The following is a 24137-nucleotide window of genomic DNA, read 5'->3' as shown; positions in this document are numbered from 1 at the left end:
GATCCCAGGGCCCGTTTCCTCACTGGGGTCTGTCAGGGAGAGAGGTGATTGCTCTCCAGGAAGCGACTATGGGCCCTTCTCTGTCAGAACCTGTACCCTCTTCCACAGATGGGAAAGAAAAATACATCCCTCACCATCACTGCTCAGGTGAGCGCTCTATGAGCACATCATGGTTGGGGACCTGCTTCTGGTTGTAATTATGGTGTCCCTGAAGATGTACTGGGAATTGGCTTAATCCTTTCCTGAGGGGACTGAGGCCCAAATTTAGATTCTATCCACTTTCCAGTTTCTTTTATCCTGGGAGAACCCATTAGAAGCCTCCTTCTATGTCTGTGCCCCTGAGGACCCCACCCAGAAAATGAGCTTCCACATCTTCTGCCCTCTCTGCCATGGGCCTGGCTGAGCACCAAGGTCAAGCTCGTAACATCAGCTGTACCTGTGCTTGCACTCAGCCTAGAGCCTAGCATTTCATAATTCCATTCCCCAGTGCAAAGAGTTTATCTCCACCCACCGGGAAAAGTTGGAGGAAGCCAAGTGAGAACAGTCCCAATGAGTCACCACCAGAAAACTCATGTTGCTCATCTATTTTCCTCAAGTGCAAACCCTCATGTTCAGTGTCTTCCCCTGGTAGGTTGCTCAAGTGCCCTGGGGGAGCTTTCTTTACTACAACAACCTCCCTTTTGATCCCACATCCCTGAGGGTCTGAAGGAATCAGCCCAGAGTGGTCCGAGGATCCTGATACCCATTCCTTTCTAAGGGCAAAGGGAGAAGGGCCACATGGCCACCCTCACACTCATTGGTCTTATGTTCCTAATGTTGCCCTGGGATGGGTTTCTGTCATATTTCAAATAAGAAAACTAGGGTCAGACAGTCAGAGAGATGTCCCTGAAGGTCACAGCCAGGAAGTAGGGGATGTGGAGCTCAATCGGGCCAGCTGGTTTTTAAATTATACAACATACAGAACCTCATTCTCTAACCTGCCAACTCTGTCCCCTGGCCCCACTCCATTGGCATCTCTGACCCCAACTTTATAGTCTGGGTAACATCTGCTTCCACCTCCCCATGTGGGGCCTTGGGGACCCAGGCCAGCTGGAGGACAACTCCCTGTAGATGACTATGTCAGGCCAAGGAGGCAGGTCCCCGAGCACCTACCTTTGCTGCCCCAGGGTCTAGTGCTCACTCGGCTTGGATGAAGAGTTCATGGTGGACCGCCTCTTCAATTTCCTGAAGTAGGCGGCTTTCCCATTGCCTCACCCGCTGCATCTGTTTGGAAGACAGCTGTTACACAGGAACAGTCATTTTTACTAGGGACAAACTTGCACACTGCCAAAATGCACATAGGAAAAGAAATACCCACCAGGTCTGGAAACAGACATTTGCTCAGATCAGACACCAGAGCACTCAAGCCCTACCCGGTACTCCCTCCTCCCTGTGCTCCAAATTGAGCCAGTTCCCCTTGCATCTTTAGGGGAAGCCTGGCCCTGATGCCAGATGGGTGGGGGGAGGGTTTTCTCCTGTCTCATCTGATCAGCAGAGAAAGAGAACTATGTCAAAGAGAAATGTGGGTCTTTTACAACCTGTTAGCTGCCCCACCACAGGAGCTTAGACCTTGCTGTGTGAGGGTGGAACATCTCTGTTCTAAGGCAGCACTAGGGAAGGAGTCAGGGCCGCCTCAGTCAAGCCCTGGGAAGCTAGGACTGCCTCAGGAGTGATGACAGCTTCCTGCTAATAGCTCAAAGAGCAGAAAGGAGCCGAGACTCAGCCCAGGGTGGTAGTTTTCACTGGAAGATGTCAATGCCCAACAGGGTTGTTCTTGCCACACCCTCCAAACTGTAGAGAGTTGGTACCCAATTCCCCCATGGGTTAGAGACCAAGGACAGGGAGCAACCAGAGCCACAGCAAGGGCTTGAAGGGCAAAGCCATGGCTGGAAAGCCTTACAGGCAACAATGGCCACAGGATCCCCTCCAAGCAGAGGGCCACCTTAGGACAGGACAGCACCAGGTGTTAGAAAGGCTGACGGCCTCAGTGACCTCCTGTGAAGAGTGGGTGGTTGGCCCTCCAGGTCTGTGGTTGAAAGGGCATGAAGTCACGCAAGGTGGGTGCCAGTGCGCCACAGCTTGGCATCACTTGCTTTCCTGCCAACAGGGACTTGGAGTTGTATGGGGTGGGGGCGAGAAAGGGACAGGGCAAGACCTTACCACAGCCTCCTGTCCTTTCTGATCTCGTCTTTTCTTCCTGGTTACATCTGGAATCCCAGGCAATCCTGAAGTTCCTGGCCACCTCTTTGCTTCCCTGGCCTCTCTTTTCTGCTCCTGTTTGGCTAATGAGGCTGACACAGGTGGGTCTTTCCCAGGAGCCGGGTCATCCAAATAGGACCCTAACTGCCCACTGGTGCCCTCAGATGCCCTGATGGTCGACAGCTTTCTCTTTCTGAAGGTGGCTATAGGGCTGACCCCTCCCAGTTGGGACATAAGGTCCTTGGAGGACTGAGAAGGCACTGGGGACCCTAGGAGGTGGGAAGTCCCTCCTGGGGGCCTTGGACTCCTCCAGCCCAGGGCTGTCTCCTCAGGGGTGCTATGCTTGGTGGACTTCTTCCAGGACCTCTTCTTTGTCACTAGAAAGGGGCTCTCATCCTCAGAGGAACTCAATACAGAAACCTGTAAAGTAAAAAAACAGATTCAGATCCTCATCAGTCATAGCAAGCTTTTTAGATAGCTCAAATCCCACCCCAGGCACATTCTCATCTGGGCAGGGCCACCCTATGAGATAGACCCCAAAGTCACCCCACAGAGGAGAACATGCAGCACGGAGGGGTGACACCCGGCACAAGATGGGACACATGCTTCTGCACATGGTTTTCACTCACTGCTTTCAACATGGCAGCAGTGGTCAGAGGTGGGTGTTTAATGGGGCAAATAGGAACAGAGGATGTTCAGGAAACCCCCTCCCCAGGGGAAAAAAACCCTGGTAAAACACTGCCAAAGAAATAATTTTAACATGAAAATTAACATAGAAAGATGAAATTATTTATGAACATTGCAGCTTTTCACACATGAACAGGTGAAGAGAGTTAGGCAGGAGGCTCTGGCTGGTTGGTTGAGGTAGAAGGTATTTGGACCACAGGTTAATATCCCAACCCAAGCCCCATGACTGACTGCAGCCATTATGTTGGTCAAGTTTTCCTCCAAGATCCAGTCTAGATTAGGCCATTCATACTCCTGTTCTCACACTCCTCCCCATACCACTCAGATAACAAGTTACAGTTAGCTTCTGTTCAGCAGATTCCACACTGGCAGATTCAACAAATCAGAGGTTGAAAATATTCCAGAAGAAAATTGTATTGAACTGTGGAGAGCAGGGACAGTGAATGGGAGAGCAGTGTCTGAAATTGGGGTATTTGATGACTTCATGGCTGTGGCATGCTTGGTGCCTGGGAAAGTTTCTGTGAAAAGGTGCAGGATGCCCAGTTGCTATGGTAATGCCCTCCATGAGGGGGCTCCATGCTAGAGTCTTATCAGCCTCGACCTTGATCTCAGGCACATAGCTCCTGGGAATAAAGGAACTCTTTTGATAGACAACTACAGTATTTCACGGGCTCTGCTGCTCCTGAACCTGTCCACATAACAGTAACTTTAAACAATGGACTTTCTTGAGAGCTACACAAAGCTCCTAACATTGCACATTGCAACTGTAGTATGTCACTGAAGAATAAACTGCATAATGTTGCTAACTTTGTAATTTTCATGAATACAAAGAATAATGTTTGCATAGGCTTTAATCTGATTAATGAGACATTAATAAAGATTGCTGCTGTAATTCTTTAGACCTGCTTCTCCATCAGAGAGCAGTGCTCCACCTAACACCAGCTGTTATCTCCAGAATCTGTGTATATGAGTCTTTAATTCTAACCTCTCATTGCCCCTTGTGGGAAACTGCTAGTTTCACCATGCTGGTCATCATGGCATTGAACATGTGCATTTTTTTTTAAAGAGAGAGAGAGAGAGAGAGAGAGAGAGAGAGGGAGGGGGGGGAGGGAGGGAGAGAGAATTTTTTAATATTTATTTTTTAGTTTTCGGTGAACACAACATCTTTATTTTTTTTTTTTTATGTGGTGCTGAAGATCGAACCCAGCGCCCCGTGCATGCCAGGCGAGCACGCTACCGCTTGAGACACATCCCCAGCCCCATGTGCAATTTTTTCTTGTCCTTATTTTCCATATCATGCAGTATAAAAATATTTTTCATAGGCTTTGCAATGCATTCAGTATTATAAGTAATCTAGAGATGATTTAAAGTATATGTGTGGAACCTATATAGATCCTCTCAAACACTACACCATTTTATATAAGTGACTTGAGCATCCTTAGGGGCCTGGAACTGATCCCAATAGAAAACATACTCATATCTTCACAGTGCCCCTTGGAAACTGTTCATGTCAAATGACCTGATGGCAGCTAAGCAATCTGTCATGTTTTCATCATTCCTAGGTATCTTGAGGTATACGATACTAACAGCATCATAGAATATCTGCCCCACTTTACTACGCATTGAGGAAACTTGCAAATACATACCAGATTTTTTATTTTTGTTTTATCCCACTCTAATGGAACAATTTCTTGCATGTATTTTTTTATTTTTTATTTTTGCATGTATTTTTTTAGTAATGAGAATAACCCTTTCCAGTTACAATGTCCATTGCTGTCTATGACATCCCCAAACTGTTAAGGAAGCTATTGTCACATAGGGTGATAGGGGAACTGAAAAGTTTCTATAAGAGAATAGAATGTTTTTTTAGGAGTGATTTTTGACATTCCCTGATGCTTATCTATACTGTGTGATTAGCCACTGCATTCCTATGGCCTGGACAGAATCAGCAATCCATAAGAACTCGGAACTTATACAAGAGAAATTCAAGCACACACATGAACTTCCCGAAAACAGTCAAGGTCAAAGTCTGAGGACTCCATTTCCAATTCATCTGCTCATGCCTGTCTTCTGCTTGGAGTGATAATTGTTAGAGCAAGTAAAACATTCTACTTTACTGAATTATTGTCCATATTTGTGTGCTGAGTGGAATATTTAGTAATTAATTTTGGTGGAAGCCCAACTAGAAGGCTTGTTACCAATGTTGAAGTAATAGGGAACTAAACTTCTATTAGAAGAAAATGAAAATAGATGAGTATATTAACTTTAAACATGAGACTGATTAAGAATATTAGTGTGAAGCAATGGGAACATGTAACAGTTTATCATTTGCTGCATAACAAATTACATTTAAACTTAGTGGCTTAAAACAAATATTTATATAGTCTTCCCTTATCAATGGGGCTATATTTCAAGAACCCTAGTGGGTACCAAAAATCACAGATAGAACTGACCCCCAAAATACCATTATTCCCCCAAACATATGTAACTAAACTTTCACCTGTACACTAAACTTTAATCTTTTCACTTAAAGGAAGCACTTCATGGCTTCTCTTAGGCATTTCTAAATTGCAGGCATCACAGCTCTTGCACATTGGGGCCATTACAATATAAAAGAGTCACTTGAACCAAAGCACTGCAAAATCATAACAGTTGATCTGATAATCAAGACAGCTATTAAGAGACTAAGAAATGGGTAGTATACACCATGTGGACACACTGGACAAAGGAATGATTCATGCCCAGGCAGGACAGAGTGAGATGTCATCACAATGCTCAGAATGGCAATTTAAAACTTATGAATTTTCTAGTTCTGGAATTTTCCACTTAATATATTTGGACCACATTTTACTGTAGGTAAGCAAAACCTTGGATAAGGGAGGACTTCTGTATATCTCACATATTTAAAAAAACACACTTAGATTCCTGTTTTGATAAATGGAACCAATACACATTATTGCATACTCTTCCAAATTACTGATGACTTTTCATGTCTCTGACTTTGAAACAAAACATGTACAGTAGAAAAGTTGTAGTGTCATGAGGCTGTACAAGAACAGTTATGTGTTTGATCCCCACAAAGACCTCAGAATGAGGCCAGGGCTGAAGAGGTTCTGGAAATTTAGTGAGGGGTTTTTCAGGAAATATTTATCCAGCAGGGTGTGTGGGAACACTTAAAATCTGCTTTCACTGATTTCTAACAGCATTATTACGAGTGAAGGATGACTGTCCTCCATAACTGAGAAGTTAAAAACTGAAGGCCGAGTGGCCTGAAACAAGAAGTGGCAGCAGTGAGGGGTGGACTGGAGTTGGTGAGATCAAGGCTTAAGCTCTTCCCATGGGTTCAGAGACCCAGCTGCACAAACCAAGAGCCCTGATGCTTAGCCAGAGGGGGTGAAGGAATGCCCACTCCTTTGAAGAGGATGAGTTGATTGTGACCATGAACAGAGCTTCTGTTGTGTAGCCTTGGGGTAAGTTTTTTTTTTTTTTTTTTTTTTTGGATACCAGGGGTACTCATCCACTGAGCCCCATCCCCATTTTGTGTTTTATTTAGAGACAGGGCATCATTGCTGAGGCTAGCTTTAAACTTGCAATCCTCCTGCCTCAGCCTCCCGAGTTGTGGGATTATAGGCATGCACCACCATGTCCAGCTTGAGATAAATTTTGTACACCGTTTCCTTTCAGCAAAACCTTGGGACTGGATTCGTGGCAACTCCAAGCAACCTGAAGGGTGAATTTAAGCCTAAGCATGAGTCGGCGTCAGATTCTGCTGCCCTGGTTTTCAACGTGGTTGTACTATTCTTCAACCCCACCAGCAACATATGGAGTTCTCAATGCTCCACAATCTCTTCAGCATGTGTCATGCTTTTTTTTTTTTTAAATTTTGTATTCTAATAGGTGAGTTGTGTATTTCATTTTCATGAGTAATATCTCATTTGTATGGTGGTCCTAATAAGCATTTCTATAATGAGTAATGAAGGTGAACATCTTTTCATGTACTTAACAGTCTATATGTTTTGATTGGTAAACTAAAATAACTAAAGGCCAAAGATATCTGTCTTATTGATAAGGGAAAATGGAGTAAACTCATCTATCAAAGGATCCTCAGATTGAATTAGAAAGAAAAACCCAACTATGCACTGCATAAAATAAGACATATCTAAGAGAATGGGCTGAGCACGGTGGTGAACACCTGTAATCCCAGTGGCTCAGGAGGCTGAGGCAGGAGGATTGTGAGTTCAAAACCAGCCTCAACTTAGTGAGGTCTTAAGCAATTCAACAATACTCTGTCTCTAAATTTAAAAAAAAAAAAAAAACAGGCTGGGGATATAACTTCGTGGTTAAATACCTCTGGGCTCAATTCCTGGTGCCAAAGGTGGGGGGAGAGTGTATAATGGGAAAAATTAATATTGGGGAAGTAAAAATGAACAAATACAGACTTAAATACTTATATTGGAAAGGTTGAATTCATGGCAAAACCTATTAAAAAACAAAACCAAAAGCACAGTGTAATAAAAACAATTAAAATGCATAGTCGTTGTGAAATTTTTCTACCAGATAATAGAAAAATGAACATCCATAAAGAAAAATACTAGGAGAAATAGGAACAACAGTAATGAAGTAGTAATTGAAGCTAATTCATTTTTTTTAGCCCATGCTAGATCGAGGCAGGAAAAAGAAATGATTAAATTGGAGGAAAAAGAAATGACCAATACCACATTAAAGTTTATCTCCTTTCCTGTAAAAATCATCAGCATTTATAAAAAAGAGACTTTAAATCCTACTATTTCAGAGGACAAGATCTTAGAGTAAAGAAATTGGGCTAAGGGAAAGAACTGGGACTTTGATCAAAAAGAAATTGTAAGGTAATAGTATATTTTCTTACTAACAGGAGGTACTATTGACTAGCTATTTATAACAATGAACTGAGACTCTAGTTTGATGTTTTCTAATAATATTGAAATGAGTTGAAAGCTTACACAAACAATTTAGTATTGTTTTACAAACATGTAGAAAGAACAGATGCTCCAGACTCGCATATGAAGGCAGCATATGCAAAAAAGAAAAATATCAGATGAACAGGGAGGAGAGTTTTTGTCTTTTATCACATGTTCTTCTGGCTGTTCGGCCATTTGGAAAAAATAAAAAACAGAGCCTAATTCCTAGCTCATGCCTTGAACTAAAACAAATTATAAGGGATTGAAGATTATACTCTAAAAATAAAAAATTATGGGAAGAACAACACAAAAAACACCTTTAAAAATATGAAACAAAGTTGGGTTCTTATATCATCACATCATTCACTAAGATAAATTCCAAGTGGATTAAATGGCAAAAAGCCCCCAATGTTTTAAAGTAACCGGAGGAAATGGACAGATTGAAGGAAAAGGGTGGATTATTCTGTCAATGTATCCTAAGTAAGGCTTTTCTATAACTCACAACATAGATTTAAAAAAATGGACTATCTATATTTTAAGACTTCTGCAAAAAATAACGATACAGTATTGAAAAGATAAAAGACAAACACATTCCTTTAAAAGATAAACAAAGGGCAAGTCTGTCTATAATTTAGGAAACACACAGCAGCCTAATGGACAAATCCACAAGGTTCCTGAGCAGCTGGTAGAAACTGGCCTTTCTGGCATATACGTACTCAACCTCCTTCTTGGTAATGAAAATGCAGATTGAAATGAAAGCAACATACCATTTGCTTCCATCTGTGAGTCTGACAAAAAAAAAATCCGGAAGCATGAAAACTTTAGACAAGGCAGTGAGGAAATTGCTGCATCCACTATGGGAGGTAATTTGGGAGCATTCAGAGTGCATGCATGTTCCATTTGACCAGCAACATTCCTAAACACTGATTCTACAGAAAGATACATGCATAGATGTACATGTGCAAGGTGGTTGATAACATCATTTTGTAGAAGATTGGAAACAACCCAAATATTCATCATTGTAGATCTGTTAAATTATTAACTATTTAAGGGAATACTGTGCATCTATAAAAAGCATGCAAATGCTTTTTATAGAATGATAAGGAAAAATTTCTATGTTTTAACTAGTCTTGGACTGAGGAAAAATAAGACTTTAAATAAGTTCTAGAAGCAGCTTTAAATTAACAGGTATGATGAGGAAGGGTTGGATAGAGGATAGAAGGAATCACTGTGTATCTTTTTATGTTAATGTTTTGGAACTATAGAAGTGCATTACCACTTAGGAGTGAAAAAGGGAAAAAAATGACTTTCTGATGAAAAAGCCAAGGCACATGGACACTAAGGCGGGGGCCCAGGACCTCCTGGTTGTGGGGAGTAGTTAAGGGTCCTAACCCAACAGGTGCTCCAGGGCATGCTCAAAGCATGGTAGGCACTGATAGGTTTTGACTTCATGTAGGATTATCTCATTCTACTAGGCCAGCATTTCATTGTGCATCTAGAGCAGTCAGACAGACAGACAGCTCATGGGGTTTCTCTTGTGCCCTGAAGCCCTCTCTGACAGGGTGGCCTGGGGCATCTGGTCTCCTTGGCCTTCTGCATTAGCACCCTCCCCCCCACACACACCTTGGGTTAAGGGGGCTATTACTACCCAGATTTGGGAGATCTTGCCAGATGGGCCAGAAGAGGGAAAGAGTAAATAAATGCCCAGAGTCTTAGTACTGCAGTTACCTGGCAATTGGGACCTTCCCTGGGGTTCAATATGCTCCACAGCCTAGAGTACCCCCTCTCTGCCTACCTGCATCCTGAGCTCCATCCTGTCTCCTCACCAGGACCTGCCTTCTTACAGCACCCTGGCAGCCCCACCGTCTAAATATACCTGCCCTGTGGTGCTGAATCACCACTCTGGCAGGTTCAGAAGCCCACCTGTGCGGGATCTACCTAATGACCTCGTGGCGGTGCTGGGCAGGTTCAGGCGGGTTCTCCTCGTTGATTACTCTTGAGTACACTTGAATGTGTGCCAGTGGAGTTCTGTAAGTAGAGGGGGAGAGAGGGTGCTCCCAGCAAGAAGCCCTGTATGACAAAAGGAAAGGGGATTATCTCCTTAGCCAATTCAACCAAGACCAAACTCCTTTCTGTGTCCAGCCAAGCTGAGAGGACTTAGGAGTATGTTCTGTGACTGCAGACTTTCCTTTTCTTCAGTGATTCTCCAATTTCAGTTGCTCAGGAACCCTTGGAAGACGTGTTAAGTGCTCAGAGTGCTGGACCAGCCAAGTTCCTGATTAAGCTGCTCCCATTAGCTTTTCTAACAATTCCCAGGTGATGCACTGGTATAGGTCCACTTTGGAGACTTCGCTTTAATGAGTGGCAATAAAGACCACAGAATAATGGTAATTTGGGTTATGCTAATCTATACTGGTTTTGGTCTCCTATACTAATAGTCATTTCCTAACACACCTTGAGCATCTAGGGGGACTGAACTAAAAATAGAGGAAATCAAGCCCTAGGAACACCTGATGGAATAAAACAGCTCAATATGGATTATTTAGGTAATTTAAAAACCTTTATTACTTACCAAAGAACCAAATATGACATTTTTTTTAAAAGGAAGCTGGCAACAATTAGAAGAAACTACATGTTAGTTTAGTTTTAGACATGAATTTTTTGGCGGGGGGAGGGGGTATCAGGCATTGAACTTGGGGCACTTGGCTACTGAGCCACATCCCAAGCCCTATTTTGTTAGAGACAGGGTCTCACTGTGTTGCTTAGTGCCTTTTGCTGAGGCTAGCTTTAAACTCCCGATTTTCCTGCCTCAGCCTCCCGAGCTGCTGATTTACAGGCATACACCACCACGCCCAGCAGTTTTAGACATAATTGCAACCTTCTGACAACTCTAAGAACGAAGTTGTTAGTATGCCATTTTAATGAAGGGAAGATGGATCTTAAAAATTGAGGTATGGGGGCTGTATGTGGCTCAGTGGTAGAGTGCTTGCCTAGCATGCATGAGGCACTGGGTTCGATCCTCAGCACCACATAAATATAAAATAAAGATATTGTGTTCACCTAAAACTAAAATAAATAAATAAATAAATAAATATTTTAAAAATCCTGCAATTAAAAAAAATTGAGGTATGTAGCTTGGGGTCACTTAGTGGTAGTCAGCAAAATCAAGACAAGAACCTGGGACTTGTATCAAATTAAAAAAAAATAGGGAGAACCTGGGCTTGCCTGGTTTTCAAGCAAAAGTGCTCTTTACCCTTGCTACTCTTTATTATTTTTTAAAAAAAATATTAGTTTTCTGAATTTTGCCATTAAGTTGCTGTGTGATTTTGGTGGGCTCTCTCATGTCTGTGTAAAATGAGGTAGTATATAGGGCTTTCCCAGCTCTGAACCATTTTCACATGCAGGAACCTAAGAAAGGAGAAGGCAGCTGAGGAGAGATCACGTGGGCTCAGTGCACAGGCCCATGGGCAGGTGCAGAGCTAAACTCGGGTGGACACCCACCCACCCTCCTGACTGTTCACTTTGAGGACATAATAGGTGGCAAAGAGGCTGAGATCCCTTAATTCTGATGTCTTCCTGAGGATTTAGAGAGCACTGAAGGGGGATGGGGACCCATCTGACCTGTACAGATTTCACAGAACTGCACAGCTAGGTGACGGGTTGCAGGTGAAGGTGTTGAGGGTGGCCAGAAAGGAGAACTCCTCTATGCTGCTGGTGAGCCTCAGGGAGCAACCCTTCTGTGGTGAAAATTGGCATTAATGTGTAATATGCATGCAAATGTTCATGACCTTGAACGAATGTTCAGGAGATAATCAGATGGAGTTGTTACTTATTTCCTGCTACTGATATCCATGGAGAATGGTCTTTCAGTGCCCAAATATATTCAGTGTGCATAGCCAGCAAAAGGATTCTTCTGGAATAAATTAGGGCAAATCTAAGGAAAGAAATACCTTGCAGAAATATGTGTCTAAACACGTATGTGCAGGTGCATACATGTACACATATGATGCATATATAGATAAATAAGTACACTATAGTCATGATATATGCAAAAGAGGTGCATGACAATGGTAATATCAGTCTCATCCAGAAGGCAGGATGATGGGTAAATGCTGCAACACACAATTAAATCAGTTAGGGTCACTACAGGTGAATTGGGCTGGCATTAAACAACCACACAGAGACAGAGAAAATGCCTTTTTCTTGGGGTTCAGCGATGGTTCCACTGCCCCAGCTCCCTCAAGGAAGGCAAGAGAGACAGGCAAAAGACAGTGAGTACCAGCTAAAACTCCATTTATTGGAAGGGACACACTCGAGAAAGTTTCACCCAAAGGAGGCAAGTGATTGGGTTTTGGGGGGTGTAGCCCAATCCCATTGGATGACACCCACTCCCAGAGCTGTAATTCCTTGCCCGACAAAGATGAGGTCCACCTGCTTTCACGCTGTGAGTGGAAGCCTGTTCCACACCTTCATTGCTCAAGGCTAAGGGTACGTGCTCAGCTCCTGTTCATGGTGGCCTCCGACAGGTAAAACATTTGTTTTTCAGTACTAGGGTGGAACCCAGGCCTTTGTGCATTCTAGGCAAGTATTCTGCCAATGAACTACACACCCCAATCCTTTTAAAATTTTTATTTTGAGACAGGGTCTCACTAAGTTGTGCAAGCTGTCCTTGAGCTTTTGATATTCCTGACTCAGTTTCCCAAGTAGGTGAATATAGAACTGAACCACCATGCCAGGCATGATGGGTAAATTTGAACATCACTAGCCAGGTGTGTGGTGCACACCTGTAGTCCCAGCCACTTGGGAGACTGAGGCATGGGAACTGCAATATATAGTGAGACCCATCTTAAAAAAAGTTTAGTATCACTTATTTCTGTTTTACATGTTCCTAAAAAGAAGATGTAATGAATATATAATAATTTTAAAAAGTAAAACTCACTTAGCATAGCTCGTTTATTTTCCAGATGGGGAAACTGAGGGTGGCAGTGGAGAGGGGCTTGTCCCAAATCCCTAAGTAAGTCAAGCCAAGGCTGCTTCACCCTCTGCATTGTGCTACGTGATATGACTGAGAACACAGCAATATGTTCTTAGACAAGTTCCTGAATTGCTTCTGTCAGTAGATGAGTTACAGACACAGCCCCTGTCCATCATAGACCTTCACAGTCCAAGGCCAGGATGGATTAGATACACGTGACAAGTATTTGTCACAGGGACCATATGGTTCCAGAATAGTGGCCCGCAGAGGTGAATCTGCCCTAGTCCCTCAACCTGGGAATCTTCTCAGGGAGAAGATTTCTGCATGGAAGACTTTTGCATGGAAGTAAGGGTCCAAACTTCAAAATAGGGGAATAGGCTGGCAAGTCTGAGCAGAGCAGAGCCTGGCGTGGCTGGAGAGTTCAGAGAGCAGAAGTTGGGGTTGGAGCGGGGTGGGGAGCTGCCAGGGTGGATCCCAGACATGCTCTACAGCACGGGGTCCCAAATCCCTCACCTGTAGGACATGCTGACTGTAGATAATTCATGATTAATCCAAGTCCAAGTAGCTGGCATGCATCCTGCTGGGTGGCTACATTGAAAACACATATGATTACAAATACTGCTTGAGGCCTTGGCAGGGCCAGACTCAGAGCCTGGCCTTGTCATTTAAATGGTGAAGGCCTTGGACAATGAGAACTCTTCCCTAGGTCTCTGTTAATGTGTGGGAAATCCTTGGGCAGAGGCATGGGGTAAACTCAACACCTGGTAGCTCCTTCTATTACAGGTTAAGCATCCCTAATTAAAAAATCTGGAATCCAAAATGCTGAAAAATCCTTAGGTTTTTTTTTTTTACTATAAATACATATAATTTTTATTTGTAATTATATCATCTTTTGTGTTCTTTTTAGATATACATGACAATAGAGTATATTTTGACATATTATACATACATGGAGTATAACTTCCCATTCTTGTAGTTGTACATGATGAGGAGTTACACTGTTGTGATTTCATATATAAACATAGAAAAGTTACGTATGATTCATTCCACTATCTTTCCCTATTACCATTCCTCCTCTCTTACCTCCATTCCCCTTTGTTTAATCTAATGAACTTCTCTCCCCCACCATATTGTGCATTAGCATCTGCATATCACAGAAAACATTTGGCTTTTGATTTTTGGGGATTGGCTTATTTCACTTAGTATGATAGTCTCCATTTCCATCCATTTACCAGCAAATGCCATAATTTCATTCTCCTTTATAGCTGAGTAATATTCTATTGTGTATATGTACTACATTTTCTTTATCTATTCATGTGTTGAAGGGTGTCTAGTTTGGTTCCATAGCTTAACTATTGTGAATTGAGCTGCCTTAGCTTTTTTTTTTTTTTTTTTTTTTTTTTTTTTTGACACAGTGGAAAATTCTATACCTGACCTCATGTGATAAGTTACATGCAAAACACAGGCCCACTAAAAATATTCAAAATTTATCTTCAGGCCATATGTATAAGGTGTGTATGAAACATAAATAAGTTTTGTTTTTAGTTTTGGATCCCACTCCGAAGATATCTCATCATGTTTATGCAAATATTCCAAAACTGGATAAAATACAAAATTTGAAATAATTCTAGTCCAAAGCATTTCAATAAGGGATACTCAGTTGATGATGCATTTTCTGTTGGTACTGTTTTTTTTTTTTTAAGAGAGAGTGAGAGTGAGAGAGAATTTTTTTTTAATATTTATTTTTTAGTTATCAGCGGACACAACATCTTTGTTTGTATGTGGTGCTGAGGATCGAACCTGGGCTACCAAAATTTCCATTGAACACTCATATTTCTCCAAACTCCATTTGAAGGAATTACATGTTTCTGATATGCTTCAGGCTGCCTTAAATCCCTAGATATAGAAAAGTAGCTAATGGTAAATACTTTGTAAAGAACCGCAGCACAATTCACAATAGCTAAACTGTGGAACCAACTAGATGCCCTTCAATAGATGAATGGATTAAAAATGTGGCATATAGACACAATAGAATATTTCTCAGCAATAAAAGAGAATAAAATCATGGCATTTGTAGGCAAGTGGATGGAGTTGGAGAAGATAATGCTAAATGAAGTTAGCCAATCTCAAAAAACCAATTACCAAATGTTTTCTCTGACATAAGGAGGCTGACTCATAGTGGGATAGGGAGCGGGAGCATAGGAGGGAATAGATGAACTCTAGATAGGGTAAAAGGGTTGGAGGGGAAGGGAGGGGGCATGGGGTTAGAAATGATGGTGGAATGTCATGCTCATTATTATCCAAAGTACAAGTATGAAGACATGAGTTGGTGAGACTATACTTTGCATACAACCAGAGATATGAAAAATTGTGCGCTATATGTGTAATAAGAATTGTAATGCATTCTGCTGTCATATATAAATAAAAAATAAAAATAAAAAAATAAACTAAATAAAATTTGGAAAAAAATAACCATATAGAGTGTATGTGCGTATGTGGGGATCTGTAAACTCTATTAATAATCAAATAAGTGCAAAATATTATAAAGCAGTACTGCTTTAAAATTATTGAATGTGCAGATGTGAAAGTGTCCACATACAAAATCAGTGATGTTGGTGTGAAATTGTGTTCTTGTGCATTGTTGCTGGCAATGTAAATGAGTATAGAAAGCAATTTATTCTGTGAATCTAGACCCTTAAAAATTGCATCTGAAGCCAGGCCTGTAATCCCAGTGACTCAGGAGGCTGAGGCAGGAAGATTGCGAGTTCAAAGCCAGCCTCAGCAAAAGTGTGACACAACTAAACAACTCAGAGAGACCCTGTCTCTAAATAAAATACAAAATAGGGCTGGGTAGTGGCTCAGTGATCATATGCCCCTGAGTTCAATCTCGCCCCCTCCCCATAAAAAAATCTCATTTGAGACTTTTCAAGCTGGAACGAGGGGAAAAATGTAGCATTATTTGTCATGAAGAAAAATTGGAAACAAACCACTACCCAACTACCCAAGTGCAGCTCTCATGTTTAGAATCTGGGCTCCCAATAAACACAAGAGAAAGAGAAATTGGTAAGAAGGGTATTTGACATTGTTGAGCTTTAGGATTACAATTGGAAGTTCCTCCTTTTTGATTCTTTGGCTCTCGATTAATGACTGTGCTTGGTCTTTTTGCAATAAGCAACTTTACCAAGAAGAGATCTTTACCAAGAAGCATACTCCTTTGGATATCCACCCTCTTTACCCACAGACACCAAGCAGCCACAGCTCCCTGCAGGCAGGCCTGGATCTGAGAGTATCCGCCTGAGAGATGTCCACAGGAAACTGGGCTCTGGTACGTTTAGGGTACGTTGGCTCTGTCATTTGAGGAAAATCGCATAATCCTTCTGAACCTGTGTTTGACTAGTGAAATGGATCTGTGATGCACATGAAATGAAATAACAGGAATGATGATTAGTCTTCACAGTGCACTGGGAAGAGGCAGTGGCTGGCAGAGAGCAAGATGTACCAGGAAGGGTAGAGAGTGTTTGATGTGGAGCTACAATAGGCCTGTGGAGAGGAGGTGACAGGTGAGGGGGAAGAAAGGAGAGCATCTTGCAACAGGAAGAAGAAAAGAAAACATGAGATGAGCACCTCCATAAACCTGTCAGAGAGACAATTTTCCATGATTCAGACCCTTGATACATACACAATGATGTGAGTGACAGCATCCCACATGATACACACACCTATGGGGGTGACGGTGCCACAGGTAATGTGCTCACTGTGACTCAGAGGTTGGGACCCCACACTTTTGGGGTCAGAGTCATTCTGCCTGACCAAATAACTAGAGCCAGACCATTAGTCCTTAGTGCCTCCAACCATGCCATAAATCAAGACCTTTGTTCAAAATTGATGTGTTCAGGAATTAAGCAGAGGGCTGAGGGCTTGTGGAGAAGAAACCTACAGCCCCATCCTGGGGAGGGAGATCCTGCGGGCCCTTGAGGCAGTCTGTTATGGGCTGGGTGAGGGCAGCCTCAGTATTTGCATTGGACTGATGACCTTATAGGTGCACTAAGGTCTCTGGCTGAGAGTGGCCGCCTCAAGTGCAAGCAGTAGAGGGGCCTGAGGGTGGAGTTCTCAGTGTAGGTTCACAGAGCCAGCTAAAGCAATAGGTTTCACCTCACCAAAGTCATGGCCCTCTCCACCATGGGTCTATGCTGGATCAAGCAACATGGTGCCCAGAGGTGTAGCAGGGGTGGTGTGGCTTCTGGAGGCCCCTGTGTGTCCCAAGTTAGCTTCTTCTATCAACATACTCTATAAAAGGGGCAACAAAGACTCCATGTGATTATCCACTTGGGGTGAGCCCCAGAGAGCTAGCTGGTAACTCCTCCACATTTCCCTCCCACCACGCAGCTATAACAAGGATTACTCTGTATCTGCATTTCTTCCATCAAATGCATTCATTACCCTGAACCAGAACTTGACACCACTCCTCTTGCAGCCGGGATGGGGGGTGGGAAAGTCGGGCGTTTGAGCAAGTGTGAGACAAGAGGGAGAGTACATCAGAACCGCTTGAGGCTTGTTAAAAACACAGAGTGCTGGGAGCACCCCTGATTCCATGGCCTGGGCTGGGGCCTGAAGATCAGCATTTCTATTCAGTTCCCAGGTGGCTTGATGCTGGTCTAAACCTGTACACTTTAAACAGAGCAGAGTGATGAGGAGGGGCCAAGCCTCAGCAGCCTCACTGCAGGGCAAGGACAAGGGAGTGACTCTTACGTGCACCTTCCCAGTGCCAGGCACTTATTATCTGTCCACCTTTTATTTATTATTTATTGATTTTATTTTTAGTTTGAGATGGACACAGTACATTTATTTATTTATTTATATGTGGTCCTGAGGATGGAACCCAGAGTCTCACATAGTAAGCAAGTACTCTGCCACTGAGCCACCGTCCCAGTTCCAGTATCTGCTCTCTTTAACCAACCCCCAACGCACCCCTGAATGCGCTGGGGGCCTGGTTTTACCACTAACACTGAGACTGTACACCCTCCTCATCCCCTGTCTTCTGACAGGGACCCCTGAGTTCATTTGACTCCTCTCATGTTTAGAATCTGGGATTGTTGACATGACAGGAGTTAGGTGTGAGCTATTTTTTCCCAACCTTTCTTTCAGTTTGCAGAGCGGTACCTTTATCTGCCTGGGAGATAAGGGCAGCAGGTGAGGCCTTTGCATAGATTTACATCATCCCCTTTGTTAATCATAACACATGCAGAACAACTTTTTGTGCTTTTCCTCCAGGTCAAAAACAGCCTCCCTTCTGAGGTTTCCCTGGATTGCAGTGTTTTTTTTTTTCCCCCTTTGAAAGTTTGACTTTGCCCTTGACTCTATTATTTTTCAGGGTACAGATTGCCCAATTTTTCTGGCTGCCAGTGGGTAAGCAGCACATAACCCAAAAGGCAGAATTGGGAAGAGTGGGTGATGGAAGGCTTTGCATAGTTTACATCATGCAAGGACCCACATCCTCTGCCCATGGCAGCAGGAGCTCACTGTGATACCCAGGATGACGATAGCTCACATCCATTCAGTGCTTACTTAAGCCAGAAACTCCACTGTGCCCATCTTACAGGTGAAAAATCTGAGGCCCAAAGACACAGAAATCCAAAGTGAAAAAATGTGGTCTTGCTCTAGTGTGACCTCCCCTTCAGGCTTTAATAAACCTCCTGGAGTTGAGTTTTTTTTTTAAAACACCTTTTTAGTTGTAGATGGACACAATATCTTTGTTTTTATTCATTTATTTTTTCATGTGGTGCTGATGATCGACCCCAGTGCCTCACATATGTGAGGCAAGCACTCAACCACTGAGCTACAACCCCTCCCAGTTGAGTTCTTTTGATGTAACAGTCAACACTGATTCTTGGCATTCCTACAATGAAAAGACAGGAGTGTTAAGTGCTATTTAATTATTGGCAAAGATGCTATAAGCTGTCTGTTCACTTGGCGCCCCCTGGAGTCCATAGTGGGAGTGCCACCACCATGTGTTTCTTGCCTTTTCTAAAGTGGTTTCCTCTTCTCTACCACAGAAAATTTACAGCAGGGTAGGAGGTGGTGGCTATCTTCCAGTAATTGTCATATGTTCTTTTTTTGTTCAAGTTGACATAATACATATTCCATAACTGGCACCAAAATCTTCCTAAGATTTGTTGTAGCCTCCAAACCATCTTTGAACACTGCCTCCCCAAACGAGCCTGAAATTGCCCCAGCACATGAAGACACTTTTGGCTTTACCCTACGTCAAATGCCTGCTTGGTTTGCAGGAATCACAAGGCTTTGATTCAGGTCAAGTAGGGGTTGCAGCCCCAGCTGGTGCTGATGAGACCTCCTGGTAACAGTTTTGTCTCCACTTGATACTAGGTGTATACACTAAGTGCTTAAAAATACTGATTCGCTCCCCTGCCCATTCCTGGCTACTCCCCACCCTGTGTCCAGGTACTCTTGGCTCCTGGATTCCACACTTGTTTATGGGGCACCCATTGTGTCTTGTGTAGGTTCTGGGCAGAGGAGCCACTGGGCACCCATTCCTGCCCTACTCAGCCAGATGGGAGACAAACACACACACACACACACACACACACACACACACACACAGAGAGAGAGAGAGAGAGAGAGAGGTGTGAGCTTGTTTAGATCTTCAGCATGTCTACAACACAATGCATCCTCATGCTTTGGGAAGCTATGGAAGCTGCCTAAATCTCCCTGGGACCCAGGGAAGGCTGTGAGGAGGAGAGGCCATTTATGGCAGGTCTCAGACAACAGAGAAGGGGTTAAAGGGAGACAGGACCATAGCCATGAAGATTGAACTGAGCCTAAGAATGGCCTTCAAGCTCTGGATGTTCAAAGGGCCCTTAGAGTCACTGAAAACTTCCCAAAGACCACATAGTAGCACAAGGGTTATACAGGTAACTAGGGAGTCCTTGAGGTGACACGTGGATCCCTTCTCTCTGGCTTCCTTTATTTGTCCCACCATAGTCATGCTGCATTCTCTGACTCTGCTAAAAATTCTGTCCAGCATCGAAGCATCTATTGAAAGCATCCCTCCATGCCCTCCTCCCAATGGCCCTTTTCTCTCCTTCATGCATTTATTACAAGCTGCAGGACATTTGTTATAGCATCTGTTTATTTTCCCCTCTAGATGTTTGAGGATGGGGCTGTGTCTCAACAATCCTCCGTTCCATCTGGGTGTCTGGCTGATGCTCCAAAAGGAGGCTGGAAGAGGGTCTCCAGAGCTGCTCCCCACCCTGGTGATGTGTCAGGGCCCCTTTCTAATGTTCTCCTACTCCATGTTCCCCACAGACAGGAGGAACCTCTGGCTACTGGCAGAACACCATACTCTCTCCTGTTCCCTGCCTTCACCGGCTCCCATCCCTGTGCTCTCACACGGCAACGTCATTCTTTGTTGCTTGGAGGAGTCCATGTGTGTTTCAGGACCAGCCATGGCGGCACTTTTTCCAGAGGTGCCTGAACATGCTGCATGCTTTTCTTTGCCACGGAAGTAGGACAGAAGAGGCTGGGCACCTGAGGAATTTTCAGGAAGCAGGTTTATTGACTGCAGGGTCCAGAGGTGGCTCTCGCCTAAGAATTCTTCCTCTGAACAATGGAGTATAGAAATTCTTTGAACCTTACACCCTTTTAAGGAGACCTAAGAGGTTCATATGACAAGTGCTCTCTGATCCCATCCTGTAGACCAGACACAGGTTTCACAAGTTTTTACTAAGAAAACAGATCGTATCTTTTTTTTTTTTTTTAATAACAAGCTTACAGACTCAACTCTGTCACATCTCTTGTGTGCAAACCTGGCATTTGTAAGAAAGAGGAAAACTCCCAACCGCAATAACCTCTGCAGACATCCTGCTGATCTGACAAGAGGAGAGGCTTAATTATGGCAAGGGTCTTCTGGAGGCTGGTCTCTGGCCTGTTTCACCACCACAATCATTGCAGGATGAGTTTATAACCCTCAAGAGACGCCCTCCTCCCACTAGGACTGTGAATATGTCAGATTGCTGCTCAGTCTGGGGTGTCTCATTACCTACCTCCACAAACCTAGCTCCAAACCCACCACACTGAAAGAAGAGCTCCCTCCATGCCATTTGGCTAACATTGTTTGGGACAAAGAAAGCAGACAGGAGCTCAGAAAATGCATGATAGAGAAAATGGAAGGAAGAAAGATACCTTCTTCTGTCTTTCGTCACAGGAGGGTGAGGGTTGTCAAGATAGAGTCTTGGAAGAAAACTTCTGGGATGGATATAAGAGATCATGGGCTCTGGAGATGAGGACAATGGGACAATGGAAATTCAGGCATGAGGACAGCAAGACCAGAGTCTTGAGGTGTGGAAGGAAAGTTGTGTTGTTTTTGATGAACAGGGGAGTAGGTTCATTAAAGTTGGAAGTTTTGGAGTTTTGGAGTCTCTGGCCTGGATTAAGATTCGAGGAGCAAGTCACAGGTGGCTGAGTCACTATTGTGCTCACCCCACAGAGGACTGACACATGAACAGAGAGTCCAAATGGGCCTGGAGGAAAGGGCTGAGTTCATTTGTGTTGACAGAGGGTTGGGAGGAAAAGCGGAACTCTTAGGTTTAGTGGCTGTTTGGTTTGTTTGATGCTATGAGGCAAGCAATGGAAACATTTGGGAAATCGATCTTCAGGGAAGATCCACTACGTGCAAAATGAGGGTGACCTCAGGGAGGGAGGGAGGGTAGGAGGGTAAGTGCATGATGGGGTGAACTGTCCAGGCCCAGGCAAACTAACTGGCACACATTAGGTGGGACCCAAGGATTTGCCAAAAGATTTTCTCATTCATGTATTTCATTAAGAAATTGTTCAAAGTGTGGATGGTGATCACAAATTGAGGAAGTCAAAGAGAACAGAAAATCCAGAGCACAAATTCTTCTACAAATGACATTATTTTATAGGGACCTACATCAAACGTGTTAATTTAAAACAATTAAAATTTAAATTTAAAATATTAATTTTAAAGAAAAAAATATTAAAAGTAAATTTGAAATCTCAATAAAAAATGACAAACATGATCATGAACGTCCAAGTACAATTACTTTGATGGATTTTATTTTGATTGTTGCTGAAGAGATGCTGGAGCTGTTGTTCTTTGAGACTTTCCAGGTAGAACAAAAATGAACATGGCAAAACTGAGACACTTTCTTGGGTCCAGGGAACCAGGGCAGTGACTAGGATAGGAGGTAATAAGTTAATTTCAATTTGGTTATTCTTAGGTAGATAAAGTAACAGAGAAACTAAGTATATAATACAAATCCAGAAAGGATACAGAAAAAGTCCAGAATGTCCCTTAGCCACTTAAATTCACACACTACCCTACTGCCAAGAGGGCATTATATCTGTTTTCATGTAGTCTTCTCAAGATATCCCATAAATTTAGAGTCACAGTTACTTTTATTATACAATCAACAATGGCATATTCTGTACCTTCTCATTCTGAGCTTGGAGATTTTATTTAATTTGAAAAAGTACTCATCTTGAAGATTTTTTTCTCTATAATATAATATAGAGCTGCTTTTTTTCCTCATTAATAACTGCATATTTCCCAGTGAAAAGATGCCCCCAAAGATTTAGTTATCCAGCCCCTGGCAATAGACATTTAGGTTGTGAGCAGGATGGCTTCAGAGTAGAGATTGATTGGCTGGTGCATTTTTACATTGGAGCACAACATAATCTCACACCTGTCTCCAATTCTGTGGGCTGTATAGCCCAGGGCCAGCAAGACTTGTCCTTTGAGTATCCTTTCCTCTTTCCCATATGGCTCCCCTCATTGGTGGCCTTGGGCTGTGTCCATCTCTGCAGCACCAGGAAGTAGGGTCAGAGGCAACTCCCTCTAACCTTCTCTGGTGAATCAAAGGAGGACCTTTCCTTGGGGTTGGATACAGGGACCATCTTGGTTAGTCTTCCTGAACACTTTGCAAGCTTCTGTGTGATGGGGCCATGTTCCTCTGCTACTAACTCCTCCACACCCACCTTGGATATCTTCTCTTAGCCCCACACCTTCTAAAGCCTCCTTAATCCTTAACTCCCAACTCAGAAGACTACTCAGCAGGCAGGTGTTCTACTGTGAGCTATCATAGTGCCCCCCCTGACCCATCTCCCTGGTCCCTGGTATTGTATTCCTTATCTTTTAGGGTTTTCAATGAACCTCAAGTTCTAGACGTACATTAGTCACTATTGTCACTTCCCCATACACTTGCTCTGGAGGAAGCATCAGTGCTGGTTTCCTTGAATGGAAGAATATCAGTTCCTTATTTAGCCAAGTTACAGAGAAAGGCATTTTCTTAAGACTCAGATAACATGAACAGGAGTGCACCACAGTGTACCAGTAGTGCAAGGTGTGCCATAACAGCCTTTGTGACTTTGACCTGCAATGTTCTTCACCCCCTGGCCTCAGAGTCCATTAATGTAAAGCAAGGGACTGGACAGATGCTTGCCACTCCAACCACCTTCCAGGGACTCCCCAGGCCTGAAATACCACTCCTAAAGAACCTGAAGGGAAGGGCAAACAGGGGTCAGGGCCAGGGCTGGGGGCTGCTCTGGGCCTGTGACCAGACCAGCAAAGATGGGGACAGGCAGGTGAGGAAATGTAGGGTTGGAGGCAATGCTGCTCCTGGAGTCCCAGAGGCAGGGTTCCACACTTTCCTGATCATAGTTTTTTTTCCCTGAGAAGCCATGGACCAGGTGCCAGAGAGAGCCTGCAGCTCCTGGAGATGAGCTCACTTCTGATTTTCTTTAAATACACCTGACTTCTTTTCCTTCCTTGTGATCTAAGAGAATAACCAAGAAATAGGAATTTTACCTAAGAAAAGATTTCATATTTGATATTAATAAATATTTGGCCTAAGCCATAATGTCAGAAGGAGTTTTGAGGTCCTGGCTCTATTGCCAGCACCTAGACTGTTCCTTAAGGTTTTGAGCATGTCTCTTTGGAGGTGAGGTTAACAAGGTCCTTCTCTTGGGGCCGAAGTGAGATTTGATGGGTTTGGTAGAAACCTCCCTGTAAACTCTGGGTTTCCCTGACTGCTAGGAGGAGTCTTCCTGCAGAACAAGGGGGGCACTTCTGGGCTTAGCCATAGAGAAACCACTCCCTACTCATGTTCCTTGAAGCTTACAGAGACCTGGACTTCGTTTGTCCTACCTTCCAACCCCACGCCTTGGTTTCCCCATATGAATGCTCAGGCTTTCCCTGAGTCCAGTAGGAGAGCATTGGCCAACCAAGATGACTATGTCTTTCAACAAAAACAAGTGCCATCCCT

General features: G+C 43.4%; 1 protein-coding gene across 1 annotated transcript; it reads right to left on the bottom strand.

Annotated features, from left to right (window-relative positions):
* Window positions 1-1176: 1176 nt before the first annotated feature.
* Window positions 1177-20302, bottom strand: CCDC201 (coiled-coil domain containing 201; the record flags this gene model as incomplete). The annotated part of the gene is made up of 3 exons (XM_081283277.1): window positions 1177-1263; window positions 2200-2658; window positions 20198-20302. 3 exons carry the CDS (start codon window positions 20300-20302, stop codon window positions 1177-1179), a joined length of 651 nt encoding a protein of 216 aa, XP_081139403.1.
* Window positions 20303-24137: the final 3835 nt, after the last annotated feature.

The sequence above is a fragment of the Spermophilus citellus genome (genome assembly GCF_964194105.1).
Source record: "Spermophilus citellus genome assembly, chromosome: 3".
Taxonomy (NCBI): Eukaryota; Metazoa; Chordata; class Mammalia; order Rodentia; family Sciuridae; genus Spermophilus; species Spermophilus citellus.
The sequence above is the reverse complement of the archived record's forward strand: the minus strand, read 5'-3'. Positions and strand labels throughout refer to the sequence as shown.